This window comes from Ovis aries, chromosome 3, assembly GCF_016772045.2.
Source record: "Ovis aries strain OAR_USU_Benz2616 breed Rambouillet chromosome 3, ARS-UI_Ramb_v3.0, whole genome shotgun sequence".
NCBI classification, from domain to species: domain Eukaryota; kingdom Metazoa; phylum Chordata; class Mammalia; order Artiodactyla; family Bovidae; genus Ovis; species Ovis aries.
Genome location: NC_056056.1, coordinates 77,234,894 through 77,262,274, shown reverse-complemented (window position 1 = coordinate 77,262,274; position 27,381 = coordinate 77,234,894). Strand labels below are relative to the sequence as shown.

General features: G+C 41.1%; 1 protein-coding gene and 1 long non-coding RNA gene across 3 annotated transcripts in view; one reads left to right on the top strand and one right to left on the bottom strand.

The window, feature by feature from the left end:
- STPG4 (sperm-tail PG-rich repeat containing 4) overlaps positions 1 to 27,381 on the bottom strand; it is a 48,896-nt gene that overhangs the window by 16,966 nt on the left and 4,549 nt on the right. Inside the window, 3 exon segments of the mRNA XM_042246210.2 lie at positions 752 to 856; positions 16,288 to 16,342; positions 16,557 to 16,621. Of these exon segments, the coding sequence (XP_042102144.1) occupies positions 752 to 856; positions 16,288 to 16,342; positions 16,557 to 16,621 (225 nt within the window).
- LOC121819055 (uncharacterized) lies at positions 1,812 to 27,167 on the top strand. Of its 2 annotated transcripts, XR_006059204.2 has the most exons (3): positions 1,812 to 8,751; positions 9,579 to 9,671; positions 26,318 to 27,167. It is a non-coding gene; the product is annotated as an uncharacterized LOC121819055 (long non-coding RNA). The 2 variants fall into 2 exon arrangements; XR_009599837.1 differs by having other exon boundaries at positions 1,812 to 9,671.

The window sequence follows — 27,381 nt, the reverse complement described above, 5'->3', positions numbered from 1 at the left end:
CACCCTCCCAGAATCTACCTCCGTATATATCTCCATGGACTTGAGCCTCTTTCCTGTCTGTCCTGAGTCCTTGGGGGCAGGGTGATGGGTCAGGACTCAATGGTCTCCTTTGGTTCAAAGATAATGTTTCTGCTATGACTTTCTGTTCCCAGAAGGCACACACATAGAGCAGGGCAGTTCTGTACGGGCCCACTGCTGGCCTCTATTCGTTAGAGGGGTTTCCCCACAAAGCAGCCAGGACATAATGTTGATGGCTAATCACTGTGCTGGCTGTTCTCAACTGGACTCATAATTCAGCCATGGTCTTTGGGCCTGGAGTCACTTTGAGCCTGAAGCTGACCGAGGGCTTATCTAGTGAGCTCGATACTCTGCTGCCTTATCGAGCAATCTTAATGTATAAACACTAGAACTGTGGGGCTTCCCAGGTGGTGCCAGTGGTAAAGAACCTGCCTGCCAATGCAGGAGACATAAGAGACGCAGGTTCGATCCCTGGTTTGAGAAGTTCCCCTGGAGGAGGGCATGGCAACCCACTCTAGTATTCACGCCTGGAGAATCCCCTGGACAGACGAGCCTGGTGGACTATAGTCCACAGGGTCACAATAAGTAGGACACAACTAAAGCGACTTAGCACACACACTTGCACACTAGAATTGTATATAACTCTTCTGCCCCCATCCCATTCGCAATGCCCACTCCACCCCCCGCATCAGCCACAAAACCTACAACTGTGTCTGTCTTTTAGGACACTTACTGAACAGGCAGGCAAGAATCGAGGTACTCTGGATTGAAAACAAGAAGTTACAGAACTTGCTGAAGGTATTTTCAAGTCATAATGACCTGGTCCTGGGCCTTCATGCTGTAGGAAAGAAAATGTTTTTGTTTCATAAATAGTGATAGCTGATATATTTTGATGCTTTACTTGTCTTTTATGAATAAACATATGAATCAGAGTGATATGGTAGAAAATCCCTGGATTGGGACATGGAAGATCTTGTTAAGGTCTCCCCTGGCACTAGGCACTGTGGGAATAATACCCGCTTTTCCTGCTTTTCCTGCCTTGTGGATGACTGTGAAGACTGCAGAGGAAATGACATGTGAAAGTCTTCCCGTCCCTGCCTGGATACCCTCCCCTCTCCCAGGCCCCCTGCCCACACCAGCAGGTCTCACTGCATTCTTGTCCCTCTGCTGATGGTGACTTACTGCTCTGAGCTGTTAGTTTTATAAAACACACTTATTCCTTCACACAAATGCAGCATATGTTCTCCTAGTCCCCCCAAAAAGTATTCCTAGCAATTCACTGCCCTACGTACAATGCCATGAGATTAACATAAGTAGATGGACACAATTTTAAAAAGACAAACAGCTCAGTAGAAAAGTTAGCAAAAGGCAACTCACAGAGAGGAAAGACAGTGAGGAAACCTCAAGTGAGGGGGGCGGAGCTCTAAGGTTATTAATAACAAACTCACTGGAAAAGACCCTGATGCTGGGAAAGACTGAGGGCAGGAGAAGGCGACGACAGAGGATGAGATGGTTGGATGGCATCATCGACTCAATGGACATGGGTTTGGGTGGACTCCGGGAATTGGTGATGGACAGGGAGGCCTGGCGTGCTGCGGTTCAGGGGGTTGCAAAGAGTCGGACATGACTGAGCGACTGAACTGAACTGAAGTTCTAATTAAAAGAACAATGAGATATACTTTTGTGGGGGTCAGGAAAGAAAGAAAGAGATAAAGGAAGGAAAAAGGAAGAAGGGAGGGAGAAGCCAAGACCTTTTGCGGGGGCGGGGGGGGAAGGGGGGTGGGGGCTGGAGCCCAGGGCACGCACAACTTAGCTTGCAGGATCTTGGTTCCCAGAGAAGGGACTGAACCTGCGCCACCGCAGTGAAAGCCCTAAGTCCTAACCTCCAGTTAATTTCCAAGAAACTAAAACTTTATCCACAGTGCGGATACTCTGACATGACTCTGGCAGAACTGTTAATTTGATTAGCCTTTCTGAAGCATAATTTGCCAAGCTTGAAACAGCTTAAAAACACATATACCTATTCAAAGGGAGAGAAAGAAAAAAGGAGTCTGGTTACTCCTGATTGTTGCAGGAATCCAGAAGACAAATAATGAGTCCTGAGCCCAGATATGGCAGAAAAATGAATACAGCCCAAACACCACAGTAGATAATGTAGACAAAATGTTAACCTTTTTTTCCTTTCTAGCAATTCACTTCTTTTCCTCCCTCATTTTCAAATACCAGTGCTATTTGAAAGAAAAAAAAAAAAATCTTTCTGGCATGAAGTTTTAGATCTGTCTCTGAATGACGCAGGACCTAGGGGAAGTAGCTGGGGGTGCAGACTGGCCAAGAGCTGGGCATTTTTGAATGGGTGAGTACATGCAAGTTCTATGTGGTATATATATTTGAAGTTTTCACAATACAAAGGTAAAGACAATATCTATTTGTTATTTTGACCCAGCAATTCCATTTTTAGGAATTCTTCCTAAGAAAACAATTGAGAATGTGTACAAATATTTGGTCACAAAGACATTCCCTACAACCCTGTTTCTAAGAGCTGAAAAATCAGAAATGAAAGAAATGACTAATGACGTGTGCCTGGTTGAATAAATTGTGATTCTTCCATCCAGCCATACAAGCTGATGAATGTCTATGGACATAAAGTCCACTCTCAAATATCATTAAGTGAATGCTCCCAAATATTGTTAAGTGAACAATACAAGCTTTAAAAAATGTGCATCAAAAAACTGGGAATGGAATGTTCACCGACAGCAGTTTTCTCCAGGTGGTGAGATGCTGAGTAAAAATAATTTTTTTTTTTTTGGCTTATTGGCTGCTTCTAATTTTTCTATGATGGACTTGAAAGTGTTCTCGAAATAGGAAAAAAAGTTATACTTAATGCATAGATAAATGAATATGGGAATTGGGTAAGTGAAAAAGGGGGTAGGGAAAAAAGATAAAATGAGCAGAAAGATTAGAACAGAAATGTATCCCGTAAGATCCTTGTAACACATGAGACTGAGCCACAGGTTAGCCCAATGGATTTGGCTGAATAAGCACCCAAATGTGGCCCCTCTGCACGATTTAAGAGCAAGGCTTTCAAAACCCTGTTTTCCTTCTGTGGCACAGCAGCACAATTAGGGGTGCCATTCTCAATTATCCGCCAGAAATGAAGTCTGTTATTATCAGCCAAGCACAAGTCTGATAACCAAGGGCTGTGTCTCATCATTTTACAACTCACGGCAGAGAGATGAAACAGCAGTGTCTTCAACCTGATGCATCTGTGGGAAAGAGACCGCTGTCAGGGCAAGGCTTCTTCACTAGAGAAGTCTGAGCCACCATAAGCACACAGGATAGAAAGTCAGGGGAGTCTGGACAGGGATGGTTTGCCCAGAGTCCCCTTGGTTTGGCCATAATAAATGCAAGTTCTCAAGCTGGAGTGGCAGCTGGGGCAAAAGATGCTGCTGAGGGTGTCACCACTGACTCCATGCCTTTGACAGCCCATCCATCCATCTGTGGGATGACTAAGAAACGCTGTGAACACTGCCCTTTCCCCACAAGCCTCATGTGGCTTTCACTTTTAAGCTTCTACGTCGTGAGCTGCTTGAGAGTCCAGGTGCCAGGCCTGGCAAAGCCCTGATATGTGCCCATGCCATCCAGTGGCCTTCCTGCATGTGCTTGGCCATCTGACTTGGGACAGAAAGAAATTACTGAATGCTATTCCCCCCCCCCCCCCCGCCCATGTGTCACAGGGGACCTCTTAAGTGGGGAACATTAAGGAAGTTGATGCAGGCCCAAGTTCTAATTCCAGAAGCCACAGGAATCCTGTTCTAAGTGAGAAGTAATGATCAGGCCAGGGTCCTGCAATGGGTGGGAAGCAGCTTCAACAGAGTTCCTGCTTCTGCCCCATCTGAGGACGGTGGGCAGAGTGGGAAGAGCTGAAAGGAGAGAAGAGAGCTTGGTCCAGGATGGCTCTGAATGTGAAGAGAAATGGACATATGGTATGAAGACATACTATGGCCTTGATCTTGAACTTCCTGACTTATTTGGTTCCAGTTCCATGCACCATAATGCTCAGTACCATTGCAGGTATCTGCTAAAGCTTTGCCACCATCACCTCCAACTCCAGGGCTGAGAGGATGGGACTGGCTTATGTATACAACACTGCTCAGGAACCGAAAGGTGCCAGGTACCTCTGAAAGGTAGATATGTGAGGGTAGATGAAGTTATCCCAAGATGTGTACTGAATTAAGTTCTCCAAAAATCTATAAATCCTCTGAGTTTTAGGTGTGTTTCATTATGCTGAATGCTGAATGATGTTCCCTCAAAATTCTTAAGACCTGCGGATTTGGAGTTCACAGTATCTCATAGTGTGACCTTGTCTGGAAATAGGGTCACTCCTGACTGTAGCCACAAAATTATAAGACGCTTGCTCCTTAGAAGGAAAGTGATGACAAACCTATTCAGCTTATTAAAAAGCAGAGACATCACTTTGCTGACAAAGGTCCATATAGTCAAAGCTACAGTTTTTCTAGTAGTCATGTACTGATGTGAGAGTTGGACCATAAATAAGGTGAGTGCAGAAGAATTGATGCTTTTGAACTGGGGTGCTGAAGACTCTTGAGAGTCCCTTGGGCAGCAAGGAGATCAAACCAGCCAATCCTAAAGGAAATCAATCCTGAATATTCATTGGAAGGGACTGACGCTGAAGGTGAAGCTCCAATACTTGGGCTACCTGATTCAAAGAGCCGACTCGTTGGAAAAGACCCTGATGCTGGGACAGATTGAAGGCAGGAGGAGAAGGGGGTGACAGAGGATGAAATGGTGGGACGTATCACTGATGCAATGGACATGAGTTTGAACAAACTCAGGGAGGTAGTGAAGGACAGGGAAGCCTGGTGTGCTGTAATCCATGGGGACGCAGAGTTGGACGCAATTTAGAGACTGAACAGCAACAACCAGATATAGTAAGTTAAGATACGGTCATTACAATGGACCCTAATCCAATGCTTCTTGGTGCTGGGAGGTGTCAGTACTTAGTTTTAAGCTATTTTCCTTTTAAAGTCATAAAGCTAAAGGGAACCTAGAAAGAGCACATGGTCTGTCTCTACTGATCCTAGGCACAAACAATTTTCAATGAATCATACTTGAAAAGAGAAAAAGTCAGAGATAAAATAAAATGTATAGCCCCAAATGTCTATATATATATACACACACACATGCAAAACAAGAAATACACAACATAAACTGAAATTACTAGACATGGTGGTAAAGATGATCTCACCCAAATTTGGTGGGGTGGATGGTGTGATAACTGGACCACACTGCCCAGAAGAAAAGAGGTGCCCCAGCAAGGAGGGGAGAGGGCACATAGAGGAGCTGGACATGCCTCTGTGGGAATTCAGGAGGAGGCATGTGGCAGGGTGTATCCAACTCAGGAAACTCTAGAATTCTGTAAGAATACGTCTAAAGGTTCAGAGGAGAAAGGAGACAAGTATGCTGGTGGCTAGGGTAGAAGTAAACTTGGCAGGGACCAAAAGTTATCCACGTTTGTGAAATTAAGAATTGATAGTACTGGGACTTCCCTGGTGGTCCAGTGGCTAGGACTCTGTACTCCCAATGTAGGGGGCCCAGGTTCAAACCCTGATCTCACGTGCTGCAACTAAGACCCAGCACAGTCCAATAAACAAATGAAAGTAAATTTGAAGAATTGATGGTATCTCTAAAGCTCCATACTTCTTAAAAAGCCCTAGTACATCTGTAGTTATATTTGAAAGGTTATATTTTTCTGTATGCAGGTCAGAAAGCAACAGTCAGGACTGGATATGGAACACAGACTGGTTCCAAATAGGAAAAGGAGTATGTCAAGGCTGTATATCGTCACCCTGCTGATCCCCTGGAGAAGGAAATGGCAACCCACTCCAGGACTCTTGCCTAGAAAATTCCATGGATGGAGGAGCCTGGTGGGCTACAGTCCATGGAGTCGCAAAGAGTCAGACACAACTGAGCAACTTCATTTTCACTTTATTTAACTTATATGCAGAATAGATCATGAGAAACGCTGGGCTGGATGAAGCACAAGCTGGAATCAAGACTGCCGGGAGAAATATCAATAACCTCAGATATGCAGATGACACCACCCTTATGGCAGAAAGTGAAGAAGAACTAAAGAACCTCTTGATGAAAGTGAAAGAGGAGAGTGAAAAAGGTGGATTAAAACTCAACATTCAGAAAACTAAGATCATGGCATCTGGCCCCATCCCTTCATGGCAAGTAAATAGGGAGACAGTGGAAACAGTGGCTGACTTTATTTTTGGGGCTCCAAAATCACTGCAGATGGTGACTGCAACCATGAAATTAAAAGATGCTTACTCCTTGGAAGGAAAGTTATGACCAATCTAGACAGCATATTAAAAAGCAGAGACATTACCCTGCCAACAAAGGTCTGTATAGTCAAAGTTATGGTTTTTCCAGTAGTTGTGTATGGATGTGAGAGTTGGATCATAAAGAAGTCTGAGCGCTGAAGAATTGATGCTTTTGAACTGTGGTATTGGAGAAGACTCTGGAGAGTCCCTTGGACTGCAAGGAGATCCAACCTAAAGGAGAGCTCCATCCTAAAGGAGATTAATCCTGAGTGTTCATTGGAAGGACTGATGTTGAAGCTGAAACTCCAATACTTTGGCCACCTGATGTGAAGAGCTGACTCATTTGAAAAGACCCTGATGCTGGGAAAGACTGAAGCCAGGAGAAGAAGGGGACAACAGAGGATGAGATGGTTGGATGGTATCACCGACTCAATGGACACGAGTTTGGGTAAACTCCAGGAGTTGGTGATGGACAGGGTGACCTGGCGTGCTGCGGTCCATGGGCTTGCAAAGAGTCGGACACAACTGAGCGACTGAACTGAACTGAATTGATTTTTCCAAAAATGTTACCTACAAGTGAACTCTTTGAGAACACTGACACTGGGGCCTGTTTTAATCATCTTAACTTTCAGATTCCATTCAAACAGACATCTATTTGGCTTTTTTTAAATGTGACCATGTTTACTAATTATTTTTCTGCTCCTCACGGGATTTTAAGCTGAGTTTTTAATCAAATTAATTCCTTAATTACAGAAATAACTGAAATGGTTCAGCATTCTTTCATAATGCTAGTACTTTTTTTAAAAAGGTTTCTTGATGTGGACCATTTTTAAGTCTTTATGGAGTCTGTAACAGTATTGTTTCTGTTTTATGTTTTAGTGTTTTGGCTGTGAAGCATGTGGGACTTTAGCTCCCCAAAAAGGGATCAAACCCCCACCCCCTGTATTGGAAGGCGAAGTGCTAACCACTGGGCCACCAGGGAAGTCCCCATAATGTTAGTTTTAATGCAGAGAGTATGCCGTGAATCTGCTCTCCCCTCTTCAAACTTCTGTCAAATGCGACTAAGACAGATAAATCACATAACACTCATCTGTGTCTGGACAGACTCTTTCCTGTTTATCTGATCTTTTCCTATTCTTTATAGGCTTGTCAGGTTTTAAGAAATACAGAAACATCTTGAATACTTCTGACATCAAATAAAAGAAACCCATTTTTTTCATTTGACATTGTAAGATTTTATTTCTACTGCCAGGAAAGATGCGTATCTCTCATTTTTCATTTTATATGCAACTGTGAGAAATAATTGAAAAGAATCTGCTCAGCAAATCACTGTTGGAAGTCCCAAATCATATGAATGACCGAGTCCTAATTAAGTAGCAGTAATGGCATTATCTTTATTAAAGTAACAAAATATATTTATGTTGACCATTTCCATGGCTCCTTTCTGCAAACTATTTTTCTGACTTTTAAAAATTGTATTTTGAAAGATTATAATAGCAATGCAAAAGAGAGAAAGGAAGCAAACACCCACCCTTAATCACAACATCTCAGCATAGCCACTAAATGCATTTTGCTGCATTTCCTGTTTTTAATAACATAACTTTTCTTACATGACTTTCATCATGATAGATATACCAAACTGCAACCTGCATTTTTTCATTATGCATGAGATCAGGGATCTCCCCTGCTCCACACCCGTTCCTTGGAAAAATCGCCTTCCATGAAACTGGTCCTTGATGCCAAAAAGGCTGGAGATTGCTAAGTTAGTTCATAAACATTTCTGGTGCTATTTTATAATGTTAACAGTAATTATTTTAATGGCTGTAAAATATTCCTCTGTGTAGATATGTAATATTCTTTTAAAATTATTTCCTTCTCCTAGCTATGAAATTGTTGCTATCTCATCATCTTGCTATTATAAACAATCCCTTGATATTCTTTGCATAGATGAATATTATTGTAAATAAATTATTACTTTAGGAGAGTTTTCAAACAATGAAATTAATTGGCTGAAAGATATAAACAGTTTTGGTGGCTCAATACTTTGGTGGCTTTGCAAGGGGTTGTATTCTGTATACTTCCACCAGCAAGAGACTAGAAAAGCACTGATGCTATGGTTCATAGATACTGGGGAAAACAGACTTGGAAAAACAAAATCTTCCTTACTCCTCCTTACCTTAATGGGAGTATTAAATAAAGTCATTAGTATTCCCTATATGTTCAAAGAAGTTGTGCAGAATATCTGCCATCCTTAACGCCCAAACTGTGAAATGCATTCAGGAGGGAACAAAGTTCATGCAATTTTTCTGCAGGTCAAGAATTAAAGGGACGGATGAGGGGAGGAGAAACTGCAAATGGCAAGTTCTACTTTGTCTGCTTTGCTTGGGTAAGAATGCCTATGATTTGTTGCAGTTTGTTTTCTACTCTTGGAAAAAATCCTGGGGACCTCCCTGGTAGTCCAATGGTTAAGACTTCATGCTTCCAATGCAAGGGGTGCAGATTCAATCACTAGTTGGGGAAATAAAGATCTCACATGCCTGCCATGCAGCCAAGAAAAAAAAACTTGCTATGAGGGAACTGTGTGTTTGCATTGGATCTCGGGATCTGCAGGACTTGGTCATGATTATCATGGTGCTAAAAGGAAACGGTGACTGGTACAAGTTTCCAAATACAATTTTTTTGTGTGAGTACAAAAGGGCCCTTTTTACTTTTGGTAGAACATAGCTTCTGGTGTCTATTGCAAAATGCTCACGCAAACATTCCCCTCAGTCTTTCCTCCACACAAAGCAATTCTACTGATCCAGGTGGCAAAGAGTCAAACATGGCTGAGCATGCATGCATCCGCCCCAGCCATAATCAATTATTATTATTATTTCATCAATAACTGAAGTATCCAATAAGTATACAACCTTATATTGGTAATCTAAAGATTAGAAACCATCTTCCAACAGGGTTCCAAATCCCTTTGCCAACCGCCTCTCCTGAGAGGCACCTACACCTCTGGAACAACGTGTAAATTCATCTACGGAATTCCTGACATAAACGAAAAGGCTGTGTGTTTTAACAAGTGCTAATGGCTTGTCCACATGGAGGGGCTTTCAGGCACATACGATCCTAAAGTATTTTAAAATTCAAAGTAACTGTACTTTTTACAGCTAAAAAATGGCGTAGTGATCCGCCACATTTTCACATGGTTTTTCATTCTTTTGATAGGCTGCCCCTGGGGATTCTAGGTATAAATGATTGACACATTTCAACGAGCTGGTTTTCACAGATGATGGAATGAAAGGAGGAGGAGATATACTTGTAAGTATCCACCTTTTATAATTTGCCTTATTCTCTAAAGGGTTTAAAGTGACTCAGTGAATGTCTGTATGTCGTCATGCTGTTTTGCACCTGATCTGCAGGTCAGATTTCTGGTGACTGTAGGTTTCATGTGTACCAATGGTGAGGCAACCTGTCCTAAGTCAAGAGGGCTCAAGTGACACTGTGATCTTACACATAATACATTTTCAAAGAGTGATACATTTGTTTAAAAAAAAATGCCCCCCAAAACTGAAGAGAATTACAAGTGACATTATATCTCTGGAGGGAATTTTTTAAATTTTTAAGGGAGAAATGGAAAAGGAAAGGATACAAAGATGTCATTTGTTGATTCAGCACATTTTTGAAGCACTGTACTAGGGGCTGGGGGCATCAGTGAATAAGACAGCCCCTTCTTTCATGGAACTTACGTTCCAGAAGGTAATTACAAACTCTCTGATCTGATGATATAAACATTTTACATTTTAAACTTGTGTAAATATGAAAACACAAAAGTAAAAGCTAAAATTCCTGAAAAACTTCAGCAAATGCAAGCATTACTATTTCTTCACCATAGAGTGTGTACAAAGCAACAAAAAAAGAATGTTAGGAACTTCCCTGGTGGTCCAGGGATTAGGAATCTGCCTGCCAATTCAGGAGACACAGGTTCGATCCCTGGTACAGGAAGATTCCACGTGTCACAAGGCAACTAATCCCTTTCACACAACTACTGAGCCTGCACTCTAGAGCCAATATATGCTCCAACAAGAGAAGCCACAGCGATGAGAAGCTCACATACCACAACTAGAGAGCAGCTTCTGTTCCCCGCAACTAGACCCCACGCACAGCAATGAAGATCCAACACAGCCAAAAATAAATCAATAAAACTTTTAAAAAAGCCTTCCAGTGCAAGGGGTGCGATCCCGGGTCATGGATCCCACATGCCAAAAAAAAGGGGGACATAAAACAGAAGCAGTACTGTAACAAATTCAATAAAGACTTCAAAAATGGTCCACACCAAAAAAACCTTGAAAAGAAAATGTTGTGACTCCACCCAGTAGGTAACTAGGGGAAGAATGTGACCAGAAAGTGTGCAAGAAAAGCCACAAGGAACTAGCTAATAATTAGAATGTGTAGCCTCAGATCCTATGGATTAAATTAAAATAATGAGATATCATTCTTTTACTATCAAATTAACAATGCTAAACAAGATTTATACAGATTTCTTGAAATGGATACTCTTTTAACTGCTGGTAGAGGTGTAAATTAATGTAATACTAAGGATCAAGGCATTGATTTCCAGAACATCTGAGATGATATTCTCCTAGCAACCATCATTTCTTCACACCGAGTGCCACAATCTCCCACCATTGGGATCAAAGCAATTTGCTCTCCGCCGTTTACAAGTTTATGGATCTAAACTAAACCCACAAGTCTGCTCTGGGAATGCATGTTTAGGACAGACATGAATCACGGCCCTGGGCTAATTCTATATCTTGGAACCTTTTCCATGAAAGTATTCTTTTCACTTTGGTGAAGGACAGGATGTTCCAAGCTGTGAGTCACTTTTATTTATAAAACGGGATGGATGAGGTGACATCAATGAAAATGGCAGAATAAGGATCTCCAAAAACCTTCTCTTCCATAGAAAGCAATGAGAACAAAGGCAAAAGCTGTCAGAATCAACTGCTTTGTGCTATTTTCACATACCAGGCTGCTTACCCTTCAGGATGCCTGCGGCCTAACTTGGACTAAAACCCATTCAATTTTAACTGTTTACTAATAATAAACAAATCATTATTCAACTCATGGCATTCATTGAAAGCATGCATTTCAAAGGAATATAATATCACCCAGTGTGTGAGGGTAAGGGAACTGTCTTGACCGCTTACTGCCAAAGCCAATGCATTTATTATCACACGCATTTATTATCACTCCTCCCTTGTCAAATAAAAAGGCATAACTACCTCTTCCACCCAGACACACACACCGCTATACACACATATATACACACACAAACAATCAAGAGAAGAGATAACAGTCAACAGAGATCATGTATATTGAGAGAATGTGAAGCAGTTTGGAGGAATGGTCCTTGATGTGGCAGCGTGGAGAAAGCTGAAGCCTGGTGCATGGAGAGGGCCTGCTGATGAGAAGTGGGCTGCTTTCCTCCACAGAATCCAAGAAAAGCTCAGGAATTTCAGGCCTTAGGCATCAGTGAAGTGCAGCAGGGTTGACTGAGCTCTTTTCTCTAGGTCCCTACCTACCTACTTTCAGCAGTCAGGCAGCTGCCCTTTCCTCATCCCTGTAGGAGATGAAAGGTTTCATTTCTAAAGAGATTGAGCCATAGATCTGGATCCAGGATCCCAGGGGATGGGAAGACAGGGACCTTTACTGAAAACAGGAATTGAGAGAACCTCCAGACATACAGCCGGCCAACAGGCACATGAAAAGATGCTCAGCATCTCTAATTATTAGAAACTCCAAATCAAAAGCACAAGGTATCACCTCACACTGGTCAGAAAGACCATCACCAAAAAGTCTACAAATAATAAATGCTAGAGAGGGTGTGGAGAAGAGAAGCCTCCTACAGTGCTGGGGGGAATGTAGATTGGTACAGGCACTATGGAGAACAGTCTGGAGGTGCCTTCAGAAACGAAAAATACTCCACAGAAGACATACAGATGTCTAATAAACACATGAAAAGATGTTCAACATCACTCATTACTCAGTGCAGTTCAGTCGCCCAGTCGTGCCCGACTCTGCAACCCCATAGACTGCAGCACGCCAGGCTTCCCTGTCCATCACCAACCCCTGGAGCTTGCTCAGACTCAAGTCCATTGACATGATGATGTCATCCAACATCACGTGGATGACGTGGTGATGCCATCCAACCACCTCATTATTAGAGAAATGTAAATCAAAACCATAATGAGGTATCACCTCACACCAGTTAGAATGGCCATCATCAAAAAATCTATAAACAATTAAGACTGGAGAGGATATGGAGAAAAGGAAACACTCCTGCATTGTTGGTGGGAAAATAAATTGATACAGCCACTATGGAGCATAGTATGGAGAGTCCTTAACAAACTAGGACTACAGCTACCGTATGACCCAACAAGCCCACAACGAGGCATATACCCTCAAGAAACCATAATCGAAAAAGACACGTGTGTGCCAGTGCTCATCGCAGCACTATTTACCATAACCAGGACATGGAAGCAACCTAGATGCCCACTGACAGATGAATGGATAAAGAAGCTGTGGTGCATATACACAATTACTCAGCCATAAAAAGGAACACATTTGAGTCAGTTCTAACAAGGGAGCTGAACCTAGAGGCTATTATACAGAGTGAAGTCAGTCAGAAAGAGAAAAACAGACATCGTATATTAACACATACATATGGAATCGAGAAAGATGGTACTGCTGGACTCATCTGCAGGGCAGCAGTGGAGACACAGACACAGAGAACAGACTTGTGGGCACAGCAGGGGAAGGAGAGGGGGGACGAATGGAGAGAGCAGCGCTGAGATGCACACATTACCATACGCAAACAGATGGCCAGTGGGGAGTTACCGCCCGACACAGGGAGCCCAAACCTGGTGCTCTGTGACCACCTAGAGGGGCGGGACAGCGTGGGAGGCGGGCGAGTGGCTCCAGAGCGAGGGGACATACACAACACCTATGGCTGACTCACGCTGATGTACGGCAGAAACCCACACAATATGGTAGAGCAAGTATCCTCCAATTAAAAATAGAGAAATTTTTAAAAAGATGCCTAGCAGAATGCTTGGCAAACAGTAAATCAGCAAATTTTTCGGATATATATTTTGAAAAAGGCGTTTTCAATATTTAAATAGACTCATGGGAAAACATGGGACAATGGCTCTAATGTATACTTTGATAACAATTTGCAAATTCATTATATCTCATTCTTTAGTACTCTGAAGATAATCACTGAGCAATTATTTAGCAATAAAGTCACATCTTACTTAAAGGAAAAAAAAACCTAAAACAGTGTTACCATATGATCTAGCAACCCCATTCCTTGGCATTTACCTGGAAAAGAGGAAAACTCTAATTTGAAAGGACACACACACCCCAATTTTCATGGCAGCAGTATTGACAACAGCCAAACATGGAAACAACTCAAGTGCCCATCAACAGAAACTGGATAAAGTAGATGTGGTAGATATACAGTGGAATATTATTTAGTCATAAAAAATGAAATCCTGCCATTTGCAGCAACATGGATGGACCTAGAGATTATCATACTAAGTGAAGTCAGTTAGAAAGAGAAAGACAAATACATATGATATGTATTTAGATTCTTACATGTAGAATCAAAAAAATAATACAAGTGAATCTATATACAAAACAAAAACACAGGAAACGGACGGTTATCAAAAGTGGAGAGAGGGAGGGTAAATTAAGACATACAGGATTAATAGATATAAACTACTAATACTACACATAAAACATATAAGCAACAGGATTTACTGTATAGCCAGGGACTATATTCAATATCTTATAATAATCCATAATGGAAAATAATCTGAAAAAATACATATATAAAATGGAATCACTTTGCTGTACACTGGAAACTAACACAATATTGTAAATCAAATGAAGTGAAAGTTGCATCTGACTCGTAGCAACTCCATGGACTGTGTAGCCTGCCAGGCTCCTTGTCCGTGGAATTCTCCAGGCCAGAATACTGGAGTGGGTACCCATTCCCTCCTCCAGGGGATCTTCTCAACCCAGGGATTAAACCCAGCTCTCCCACACTGCAGGCGGATTCTTTACCAGCTGAGCCACAAGGGAAGCTCAAGAATACTGGAGTGGGTACCCATTCCCTTCTTCAGGGGATCTTCCCAACCCAGGGATCGAACTGGGGTCTCCTGCATTGCAGGCAGAGGGAAGCCTGTAAATCAGCTATACTTCAATTTAAAAAGATTCTTTAACCACTAGACCACCAGGGAAGTCCCTCAGTCAGCTTTTCAGTTTCCCACACTTAAGTATTAGTGAGACCAAAATTTTTTCATCTTTATTGGATATCTGAATTTCTTATTTACAAATGGTCTATTCACTGTCTTTATCTGTTTTACTTTTCTATTTCCTATAAATTATTAACAGAATTTAAGATAAGCCATTAACTATTTATCTGCCATGTATGTTGAAAATACTTTTCCTAATTTGCATTTGCCTACTAACTTTGTTTACAGTTTGTTTCCTGGTATACAAAAAATTCAAAATTTTATGTAACAAACCTGAGGCTTCTTTTCCTTTGCAATCCACCCATTTCTGTTGTCTCAGAAAATCTGCCTTATCCTAAAATTAAATATGTCTGTGTATGCGTGTGTGTATGTTAAGTCATTTTAGCCATGTCCAACTCTGCGACCCTGTGGACTGTAGCCCACCAGGCTCTTCTGTCCATAGGATTCTCCAGGCAAGAATACTGGACTGGCTTGCCATGCCCTCCTCTGGAGGATCTTCCCGACCCAGGGATCAAACCCACATCTCTTATGCCTCCTGTATTGGCAAGCAGGTTCTTTACCACTAGCACCACCTGGAAGCCCAAAATTAAATATATGCTAATATATGTTCTTCTAGTTTTATAGTTCAAAAGTATTTAATTCTTTATTCAATATGGAATTCACTGTATGTGGTAGGAAGAGTCTAATATTTAAAAGTTAATTAATCATCTAGCATAAAATATCTCTCTTTCCTACTGAGTTGTCATACCTTCTTTATCAAATATAGAGATCTTACGTATTCTGGAGCCTGTTTTTGAGCTCAGTTCAGTTATCTCAGCTCCTCTTTCAGATGTTCACTGTATGTCTCCCCCCTCACACTGCTAAGTTTCTAGTTACAAATAAATAACTAAAGTCCATCCAAACGCCCTGAAATAACTTCATAGTTTCTCATTCTTCCCTTTTTATTTTTTGGCATCCTACTGATTACTTATCTAAAATCAAACACATGTACACATATTTGAAAATTTTTAGAAACAGGAAAGAATTTTTACATTTTTGGAAAGAAAGAAACTAGGTATACTTTTCTTTCTTATTAATAATACAGTGATCTATTGAATATCTCTGATGGTTTTAATAATTAATTCAACAAATACTATGCACTCTGTGTGAGCCATTTTCCTAGATGCTCAGTATACAAGGCAAGAACAGATAAAAATCCCCTCCTCTGTGACGTTTGCGTTCTGTGGGGAGACAGATGAAAACGTGGTAAGTAAACTTTTAGATGCAGTGTATCAGATGGCGATGAGCACTATGAAGAAAGACAAACCAAGAAAGGGGGACAGGGAATTCTGAACAAGTAACTAGGGATGACCTCAATAAGAAGTCATGTGAATCAAGAGCTAAAGAGAGTAAAAGAGCCTTTACTTTTCTTCTATAACTTTGCAAATGTGTTACTTACATTGCCACCCCCGGTGTATCTTCAGATATATTTTAAGTATATCTTGAATCAACACATTAATCATTCATTGCCTTTCTACTATGATAAGTGAAATGTTAATCTTGACATCTCAAAAGGAATCACTGCCTATTTTAAATATCAAATTCATCATGAGTTTATGGTCTATCAATATACTTACAGGAGTGAAGCAGCCTGTTGGAAACCTTTGAACCGTAGAACGAAATACGAAGCTCCTATATTGAAAAAAAAAAAAAAGATACGATTTTCCAAACATATTTTTAAATGTAAGGATCTTTAACATATTCTTATTAAATATTTTAAAATGCAAATCTGAATACAATGGGCATAAATGAGGTTTAAAAGTCATTAGTGTTGTTGACTGTTAAGTATGTAAATAGAAAGGCATGAGTGAAATTAGTAAAAGCAAGTTAATCAGTACTTAGTTACCTGGAAGCTTGCTTGGGAACTGGTGGAGGAAGCAGCTCGTATTGCCCTGGCGAAAGTTTAACTGACTATACAGAACAGACAAGGACACCAATAAAAGATTAACAGAGGTCCCAAACTCACTTTGTTATCTATCGTTCATATAATTTATTTTATGACCATACCAACATTATATCATTTATTTTCTATTTTAAGAATGGAAAAGGTATATTTTCAAAGGTAGAGCTTCAAAACACTCAACAGATACTTGCTTTACATGGTGAATTTTATGACAGTATGCCTGCAGTGGTATGCAGAAAAATGTCATACAATTAATCACATTTTAAGTATACTTGATTCAACAAATCCAATCGACCACAAAACAGTGAGCCTGCTCTGCTGGTAAAGAACTACTAGGAATGGCGGGAAATACAGGCCATGTTCTCATAATACATAAACAATTCTAACATAAAACACTATAACCAATACTAAAAGTTAAAGACTGGACATCTGGGGGTAGAGAGAGATTAACCCAACTGGGTGACGCATAGCTAACATCACATACTCAGTGGTGAGAAGCTGTTCCTCTGAGTCCAGGAACAGAATAGGGGTGCCTAAGTCTCCATTCCTATTCAACATAGTACTGGAAGTCCTAGGGAGTAATTCTGCAAGAAAAAGAAATAAAAGGTATCCAAATTGTAAAGGAAGTAGTAAAATTGTCCCTGTTTGCAGATGACATGACCTTACATATAAAATACTCTAAAGAACTCCGGGCTTCCCAGGTGACTCAGTGGTAAAGAATCTGCCTGCCAATATAGACATATAGGTTTGATCCCTGGGTTGGGAAGATCCCTTGGAGAAGGAAATGGCAACCCACTCCAGTATTCTTGCTTGGGAAATCACGTGGACAGAGGAGACTGGTGAGCCACAGTCCATGGGTTCACAAAAGAGTCCATGGGTTCACAACTTAGCAACTAAACAACAAAGAACTCCACCAAAAAACTGTTTGAACAAATGACAAAATCAGTAAAGCTGCAGGATACAAAAACAACACAAAAATCAGTTGAGTTTATACACTAATAATGAACTATCTAAAAAAAATTAAGAAAACAAGCTCATTTACAATAGCATCAAAAATGTAACATAGTTAGGAATAAATCTGACTAAGGAGATGGAAGATCTGTACACTGAAAAGTATAAGACACTGATGAAAGAAGCTGAAGACACAAATAAATGGAAAGATATACCGTGGTTATGGATTCAAAGAATTAATACTGTTAAAATATCCAAATTATCCAAAGCAATCTACAGATTCAGTACAATCCCTAGCATAAAACAGCATTTTTTCAAAGATATAGAAGAAACAACTCTAAAATCAATATAGAACCACAAAGGGCCCCAGATAATCAAAGCAATCTTGAGAAAAAACAAAGCTGAAGATATCACACATTCTGATTTCAAACTATACTTCAGAGCTACAGTAATCAAAACAGTATGTTACTAGCATAAAAACAGACACATAGACTAATGGAACAAAATACAGAGCCCAGAAATAAATCCAGACAGAAATGGCCAACTAATCTTTGACAAGGGCACCAAGAATATACAATAAGGAAGCTATAGTCTCTTCAATGAATGGTATCTGGGAGACTGGAGTTCCATGTGCAAAAAACAAAATTAGACCCTTCAAAATTATTGAATGCTTAAGTGTAACATGCTGCTGCTGCTGCTGCTGCTGCTAAGTCACTTCAGTCATGTCTGACTCTGTGCGACCCCAGAGACAGCAGCCCACCAAGCTCCCCCATCCCTGGGATTCTCCAGGCAAGAACACTGGAGTGGGTTGCCATTTCCTTCTCCAGTGCATAAAAGTGAAAAGTGAAAGTGAAGTCGCCCCCTCAGTTCAGTTCAGTTCAGTCCAGTCTCTCAGTCGTGTCCAACTCTTTGCGACCCAATGAATAGCAGCACGCCAGGCCTCCCTGTCCATCACCAACTCCCGGAGTTCACTCAGACTCACGTCCATTGAGTCAGTGATACCATCCAGCCATCTCATCCTCTGTTGTCCCCTTCTCCTCCTGCCCCCAATCCCTCCCAGCATCAGAGTCTTTTCCAATGAGTCAACTCTTCGCATGAGGTGGCCAAAGTACTAGAGTTTCAGCTTTAGCATCATTCCTTCCAAAGAAATCCCAGGGCTGATCTCCTTCAAAATGGACTGGTTGGATCTCCTTGCAGTCCAAGGGACTCTCAAGAGTCTTCTCCAACACCACAGTTCAAAAGCATCAATTCTTTGGCGCTCAGCCTTCTTCACAGTCCAACTCTCACATCCATACATGACCACTAGACAGCATATTAAAAAAGCAGAGACATTACTTTGCCAACAAAGGTCCGTCTAGTCAATGCTATGGTTTTTCCAGTAGTCATGTATAGATGTGAGAGTTGGACTATAAAGAAAGCTGAGTGCCGAAGAATTGATGCTTTTGAACTATGGTGTTGGAGAAGACTTACTCCATCCTAAAGGAGATCAGACCTGAGTATTCATTGGAAGGACTGATGTTGAAGCTGAAACTCCAATACTTTGGCCACCTGATGTGAAGAGCTGACTCATTTGAAAAGACCCTGATGCTTTTCAAGATTGAGGGTAAGAGGAGATGGGGACGACAGAGGATGAGATGGTTAGATGGCATCACCGACTCAATAGACATGAGTTTGGGTAGACTCTGGGAGTTGGTGATGGACAGGGAGGCCTGGCGTGCTGCAGTTCATGGGGTCGCAAAGAGTCGGACACGACCGAGTGACTGAACTGAACTGCGCACTTTGGTGGAAACATAAAATGGTATGGCCGTTATGGAAAACAGTATGGAGAGTCCTCAAAAATCAAAAACAAAACTACCATATCATCCAGCAGTCCCACTTCCGGGTATATATCCAAAGGAAACAAAGTCAATATTTGGAAGAGATATCTTCAGTTGTACATTCTCTGCAGCATTATTCACGACAACCGAGCTATGGGAATAAACTAGGTGTCCATCCATGGTTGAACGGATAATGAAAGTGTGATATATAGCCCCTTACTGCATATATTATGTTGTTCAGCCGTTAAAAAAAAAAGGAAACCCTAGCATTTGCAACAACATGGATGAACCTGGAGAGCATTATTCTAAGTCGAATAAGCCAAACAGAGGAAGACGAATACCATTTTGTAACAATGACATGTGGAATATGAAAGGGCTGTACTCATAGAAACACAGGGTAAAATGGTGGTTCCAGGAGCTGACAGATGGGGGAAATGGAGAAACGTTGGTCAAAATACAAACTTTATTATAAGATAAATAAGTTCTGGAGATCTAATGCACAGCATAGTGACTACAGTTAATAATACTGTATTGTACACTTGAGAATTGCTAGGAGAGTAGATCTGATGTGTTTTTATCACACACACACACACACACACACAATGGTAACTGTGTGAGGTGATCGATGTGTTAATTAACTTGACTGTGGTAATCATTTTACAATTCATACATATATCAAATCATGTTGTACACCTTAAATATGTTCAATTTTATTTGTCAGTTAGACCTCAGTAAAGCTGGGTTGGGGGGAGAAATAAATAAATCTAACTGGGTAATATAAAGATGGTAAAGACAGCAAGATTTGCATATGCTTTAAAGAAGGGTAAGACTTCCTTGAGTGGGGCAAGGGGGAGATCCTAAGAAGGAAGAACATTGTAGAACAGACTGTCTCTCTGCCCATTGTGAAACTTGTTATAAACTACCTGGATAGCTCCATTATTCCTGGGTCTGTGGATGTCAGCCCAGAGTAAGAGAAGTAAGGGAGAGTTAGGAACTGGTAAGCACAGAACTGGTAAACTGGCTCTGTGAAGGGAGGGATGGAGAAAAAGAAAGAGAATGAGAAGCCAGGGGAAGACAGATGGGAACTTCCTGTGTTCAAGGAGTTGGCAGGGAGGAGTTGAATCCTTCTCAAAACGGACACTCTTCTTCCACCCCTATTAATTTAAAATCAGATTTAAAAATACAATACAGCTCTTGTTGGAAACGAGACGTTCATATCCTGGTGTTATCTGCCTCATGTAAGTTCACCTATTGTATCTGATCCTACAGCTATCTTTCATATATTAATACAAAATTTTGACTGCAGAGGCATTTTCTGTGGATTCAGTGATAAGAACAGTAAATACAAATTTTATGATGAAATAGACACAATGTCCTAATGCACCTGTGCATTGTTCATTGCTCACTTGACAGAATAAACATCTAGGGAACATAGGTATTTATTATTATTATTATTATTACTATTATTATTATATGCTGGAAGCATAGAAATGTACTTTAAGCGGGGGGCTTTCTTGGGGGGCACAGCATTCTACTTCTTGATTTTGATGACGATGACACAGGTGTTTGCTTTCTATTTACTTTACACTGTGAATGCATGCTTCATGCTCCTTGCTCTCTGCTCCCTCTCTCTCCCACTCAGGCACCTTATATACACATATACAGGAGGAGAAGGAAGAAAGAGAACTGAAAGGTGAGGGGGAAAAAAAAACTTTAAAGCCACTCTTTATTCATCTATACTCAGCAATTGCCTAAGATTTTTTTCAATGAAGCAATCATGGAAAAACTCTTAGCCTTACTCTAGAAAGGAATACTGGTTATCCATAGCTTCTTTATTTGTCCTGCTTTACTTGGCATTGGCCACTCTTTGCTATTCAATATAGCTGAGGGAGGACTAAGACTTTTCCAGGAAGTCTTAAATACTCAGCTGCCTTACATAAGAGATTGCTTCTCTGTTCATTGCTGAACATGTTGCAAGCTATCGAGGGCTCCTTTGTCCATATATGTAAAGCATGTTTGCATACATGCATTTATATACAGTAAGTACATTTTACTCTAATTCCTACCTATGCTTCTTCATTCCTCACTTGTAATGTAAGGCTCAGAGAATCTAGACAATATGCCCATAAAAACAGCTACTCCTAGTTAATCAATGTTTCAATCCATGCTGATTAGGCACTCAGAAATCCTGCAGTAGCTTGGAGTCATAGAAAAAGACAGGAAGCTATTAGTGTGGATATGTACTTCAGTTGTGTTGTACCAACTCCGAGGTCAGAAAATTGGGGTAAATTAAAAGATCCAACCCTACTCATTAGGATGACGTAGGAAAATGCTCTAATTTCATTCTTTCACACGTAGTTATCCAGTTTTCCCAGCATCAATACTAAAGACAGTCTTTTTCCCACTGTATATTCTTGCATCCTTTGTTGTAACTTAATTAACCGTAAAGGCATGGTTTTATTTCTGGGCTCTCTATTCTGTCCCATTTATCTATGCCATTACTATACTGTTTTGATCACTGTAACTTTGTAGTATAGTTTGAAATCAGAGAGGGTGATAACTCTGGCTTTGTTGTTTTGCCTCAAGATTGCTTTCACTATTCAAGGTCTTTTGTGGTTCTATATAAATTGTAGGATTATGTTCTAGTTATGTAAAAAAAAAAATTCATGGGTGTTTTGACAGGTATTATATTAAATCTATAGATTGATTTGGGTAGTACAGACATTTCAACTATATTAACTCTTCTGAACAATGAACATGGGATATCTTTCCATTTCTTTGCATCATGATGCATGGAAAAGATTCAAAATATATTTCAAAGGAAAAAGAAAAGTTCTGGTTTCTGCTAATGGCAGGCTTGGTTATTTGGATGATGAACCTTCCCACTGTAGACAACTACTAGAAATGAGGGACAAAATATACAAAATAAACAAGAGCTTTTAACGAGATATGAAACTGATAATAAAGTCATAAGGAATATAAGATCCCTACACCAAGAGATGGGCTTCCCAGGTGGCGCTAGTGGTAAAGAATCCACCTGCAAGACAGGAGACATCAGAGACTCAGGTTCTATCCCTGGGTCAGGAAGATCCCCTGGAGAAGGGTATGGCAACCCACTCCAGCTTCTTGCCTGGAGAGTACCAGGGACTGAGGAGCCTGGAGGGCTATAGTCCATGGGGTCACAAGAGAGTCAGACACAACTGAGCAACTGAGCAACAACAAAACCAAGAGATAGCAAGAAACCAGAGATACAAATGGCCTAGTTTTGCTCAAAGGATTTAAGCTGGTCCAGACTAAACTCAGCAGAGGAACAGACCTGGATTTGAGTGAACTTTAAAGCCCTAGAAGAATCCAGAGGCCAAAGCTTGGATCATCGATGATGGTGATCTGGCGGGAGTCCTACCCACAGAAACTGGAGGCCCTAAAGGGAGTTTCCTGAAAGCCACCCTCCCACCTCACCCCAGTGCTAAGGGGAGTACAGCAAGAGATGTCTTGGTGCTACGCAGAACTGAGACAACAGGGAGAAACCCATCCTTGAAAGAGTATGACCGTGGGCTGGTTCCTTTCATGGATTCTGGCCCAAATTCCCATCACTAGAGTGACCCAAGAATATATAGGCAGTGTATTTCAAGTGGCACCACCCTAAATATTAGCAGAAACCAAAAACACACTTTCTCTGAAGGAAAAACACTTTCATCTTAGGGAATCCAAGGAAACAACCTTTCAGGGGCAATGAACAATGCACAGTCAAAGATACTCACACATCCAGGGAAACAAAATGATGAAGGCCCAGTCGGATTTCAGAAATACAAGCAATCAATTCACTCCATGCATTCAACAAATATTAACCAATCAGACACTATTCTAGAGGCAAAAATGTTAACAGTGAACAAAACAGAAAAGTATTCAGGCCGTCATAAAGCTTTACTCTCATGGGAGGAGGCAGACAACAAATAATAAATGCAAACTGTAAATAAATTATATAGTATACTGATGGCTCTAGGTTCTAAGGAAACAAAAGAGGAGGGCAGGAAAGGTCAGGGGTGTCAGATGGCCAATTTAAATGAAGCTCATTGAGAAAGTGACCCTTGAACAAAGATTTGAAGATGGAGAGGGAATAAGTCACACGGATATCTGTGATAAGAGCATTCTAGATGAAGGAAGATCCGTTGCAAAGACATGAGGTTGGATTGGGAGTAGCAAATTCAAGAGGCAGCCTGGAAGAGGCCATTGGTCAGGACCAGAATGAGGGGAGACACAAGAGTTGAGGTCACAGATGAAGCCAGTTCACCATCAACCTGCTGGCCTTGAAAAGAGCCACTCAGAGATCACACCCACTGTTACAAAGAGTAAACCTAGAAGTTCTCAATCAAATTTTTTTTTTTTTTTACTTCCCTCCTTCCCCAGGGGACATTTGAACAATGTCTTAAGACAGTTTTGGTTGTTGCAACTGGGAGGTATGCTTAGTCGCTCAATCGTGTCCAAGTCTTTGCGACCCCATGGACTGTAGCCCACCAGGTTTCTCTACCCACGAGGATTCTCCAGGCAAGAATACTGGAGTGGGTTGCCATTCCCTCCTCCAGGGGATCTTCCCAACCCAGGGATTGAACCTAGGTCTCCTGCATTGTAGGGCAGATTCTTTACTGTCTAAGCCACCAGTGAAGAACAACTGGGAGCGGGGGGCTGCTAATTGGCATCTAATTATCCTGAAATGCTGTTAAACATCCTACAAAGCATAGGACTTCCCCCTACCACAAAGAACTATCCTGTCCAAAAAGTCAACAGAGCCAAGGGTGAGAAACCCTGAATTTGACATAAAACAGAGAAGTCAAAACAACAACTGGATATACAAGCCTGGAGTTCAACAGAGAAGTCTGGGCAGGAGATATACATTCGGAAATCACAAACAAACAGCTGGTGTCCAAAGCCTTGAGACTAAATCAGATCAGCAAGGAGGGAGAGCAGATGGGGAAGAGGTATGCATGCCTGGGCCTCCAAATGGAAGAAGGCAGGAAGGAGGGGCTGAACAAGCCAAAAGGCTGAGAAGAGAAAAAAAGATTGAGGATTGAGGAGGAGGTGTTTAGGATTTGGAAAGAAGAAAGATGTGAGAGAAACCTACCCCAGGAGAATGGGAGAGTAAAGAGATTAGGGACTGAACAACAACAATTCTGTACCCATGGGTGGTAAAGAATTGAAAATGAGACTAGTCATTCAGCTATACAAATGCAAGGTCCAAGTTCACAGAGAGATCTGACCAGGGTTGTGACTTTGCCAAACAAGATGAGCCATCAAGAGGTCAAGGAATTGAGGCTGTGTGCAGGGAGTAACTCTAATGAGTAACTATGGAACTTAAGCTTTGAAAGGAAGGAAAATATCAGCAAGTTGAGAGGCAATGAAAAGTGGTAGTGTAAGCAGATAGGGTCTTGGACAGACACATGCTGCACACACATGCACACACTTGCACAAGCTCGTCCAGAGCCTGTGGATGGTGGGGACACCCAAGGGATGACAGTGATTTGAGGCCTTGAGAGCAGCAGCAATAATTCTTCCTTCTCTGCTCTTTGGCTTGGTTGTATCTTTTGGTTCAACATCCACCAAGAGGCAAACCCATTTTTCCAGTAACAGCAGGACCAGTGAATTGTAGACTGGGGGGAACAGAAAAATTGTGGAGGCTGGGATGCCAGAGTGAGCAAGGCAGATCTGGGGACAGTGATCATAGCACAACGCATGCAACTGAAATTAAGGATGGCTGAAATGATTGGGGTCGAAAAAAATCTAAGTAAGGAGTGAGTGGCTGAAGTGAAGAAGAGTTCAAAACACTGAGAAGCCAGATTGTTGGAAAATCATCATCATCTCTGAATGTACTGAAATTATTACAGGAGTAGTGGAAAGAGTGGCAGGGAGCAAAGGAGCTATAAGATAGAGGAAGTAACCCAGGGGTTAGCAACACTGGGGAAAATCAGGTCTTAAAACCACATACTGTAGAGAAATGGTCCCACTTTTGAATATTTGAATATACATGCTAAAATAAAAATGTACTATTTCTCTGATAAGAAAAAAAATGATTGTAAAAATTTTAGGTCCATATCAAATACTCTTTGGAAAGAGCCAGATATAGATGAGTATATACACAGACATGGGGCTTCCCTAGTGACTCAGCAGTAAAGAACCCACTTGCAGTGCAGAAGACTGCCTGCAATGCAGGAGACATGCGTTCGATTTCTGGGTTGGGAAGATTCCTTGGAGAAGGAAATGGCACCCCACTCCAGTATTCTTGCTGGGAAATTCCATGGACAGAGGAGCCTGGTGGGCTACAGTCCATGAGGTCGCAAAGAGTCAGACACGACTGAGTGACTGAACAACCACCGTGCACAGACACACACACGTTAAAATATAAATATAAACACACAGATGATTCTTCGATACAGATTCTCTAGTTGAATCATATGCTACAGAATAAAGGTGTTAAAAATAGTAAAAACTTTCTTACAAATAAAGAACAGAATTAATGAGGTATAACGGGACTATTCTATTAAGAATTATGAAGCTTGAGAATGCTGATCTTAGTAAATAACAATAGTGTATACTGTATCTACCACCTTGAACTCAAATGACTGTTTTACTGAGTTCTGCCATTAAAAAATCAGAATTATGAATTTTATTGGCGAGTAAACAGGGTTACATCTGAATATCTCTCCTCTTGTGAATATGTTATCATATACCTTTGAAATAGAAAATTAGGAAAACATTTGATTCTTCTAGTTTCTGGAGCTCAAGCCTTTCTGGGAGGTGGAAGAGGGAGGAGAAAGAAAAAAAAGAAATAAGGAAAGTATTTTTAGAACATTTTATCCATCCCTCTGGATAAGCCAAATTCTTTTGGTCTTTTAAAGCATTAAATTTTGCCTAATACCAACCATCTATTTTTTCTTCTCTCAGCAGGGGGCCTGCGTCTACCTTCAGAAACCCAAAAAAGTCAGCAGAGAGGAAGCAGAAGGGAAGTAAATGGTGGAGGAGGCTGAGGAAGAATGATTTTTGCATAGGAGGTGGCCAAGACGATTTCACATATCGCCTAGTTACCTGATACCAAGCCATAAAAGTCTATGTATAATTCAGTGCTTGTATTCATCCACTGAACCGAACAGGACACGATTTACCCTGTGAACATTTATCATTCTGTCCTGTTTCAAAGCCATCATTTGCAAAGCCCTAGGAAGGGTTCATTGCTTGGACACAACATGGGTTCATTTTGCTGAAGATTTCTTGTCCATTCTAATAACCACAACCCCTTCCATTCCTCCATGTGGCAATGCATCATCTCAGATTATGATCATACTATCCTGATAAGGTTGTAAAGACTGATACATATTATTAGCTCCTTTATAAATAGAAGATATTAAGGCCCAAAGTCCCAAAGACAAAGTCCATGTCTCAACTCCACCCTTCTTGTGAAATGCCTCCTTTGGGTTCCACCCACTGAAACCCTGCCCCTCATTCAAGGCCAGAGGCACGAGGTAGACTGAACTGAACTGAACTGAAATATATATGTATAACTGAACCACTCTGCTGTCCACCTGAAACTAACACAACACTGTAAGCCAACTATGTTGTTCAGTCACTAAGTCATGTCTGAGACTTTGCAACCCCATGGACTGAAGCACGCCAGGCTTCCTTGTCCTTCACTAACTCCTGGAGTTTGCTCAAATCCATTTCCTTGGGTCGGTGATGCTATCTAACGATACTTTAATAAAAAATAATAACAAAATAAAATTGGGTCAACCATAAAAAAGCACTGTCTTCTTTATAAGCTATGCACCGTGGAACCAGTTACTTCATCCCTATTCACCTCAGTTTTCTCATCTGTAAAATGGGGGTGACATCCATCTTGCCTGTTTCAGAATGCCTGGGAAGAACTACTAACAGAATATACGTGGAAGCTCACAGTAAATTATTAAGAGCCACAGGAATGTTATATATTATCCAAGGTCCAACTTCAGTCCTAC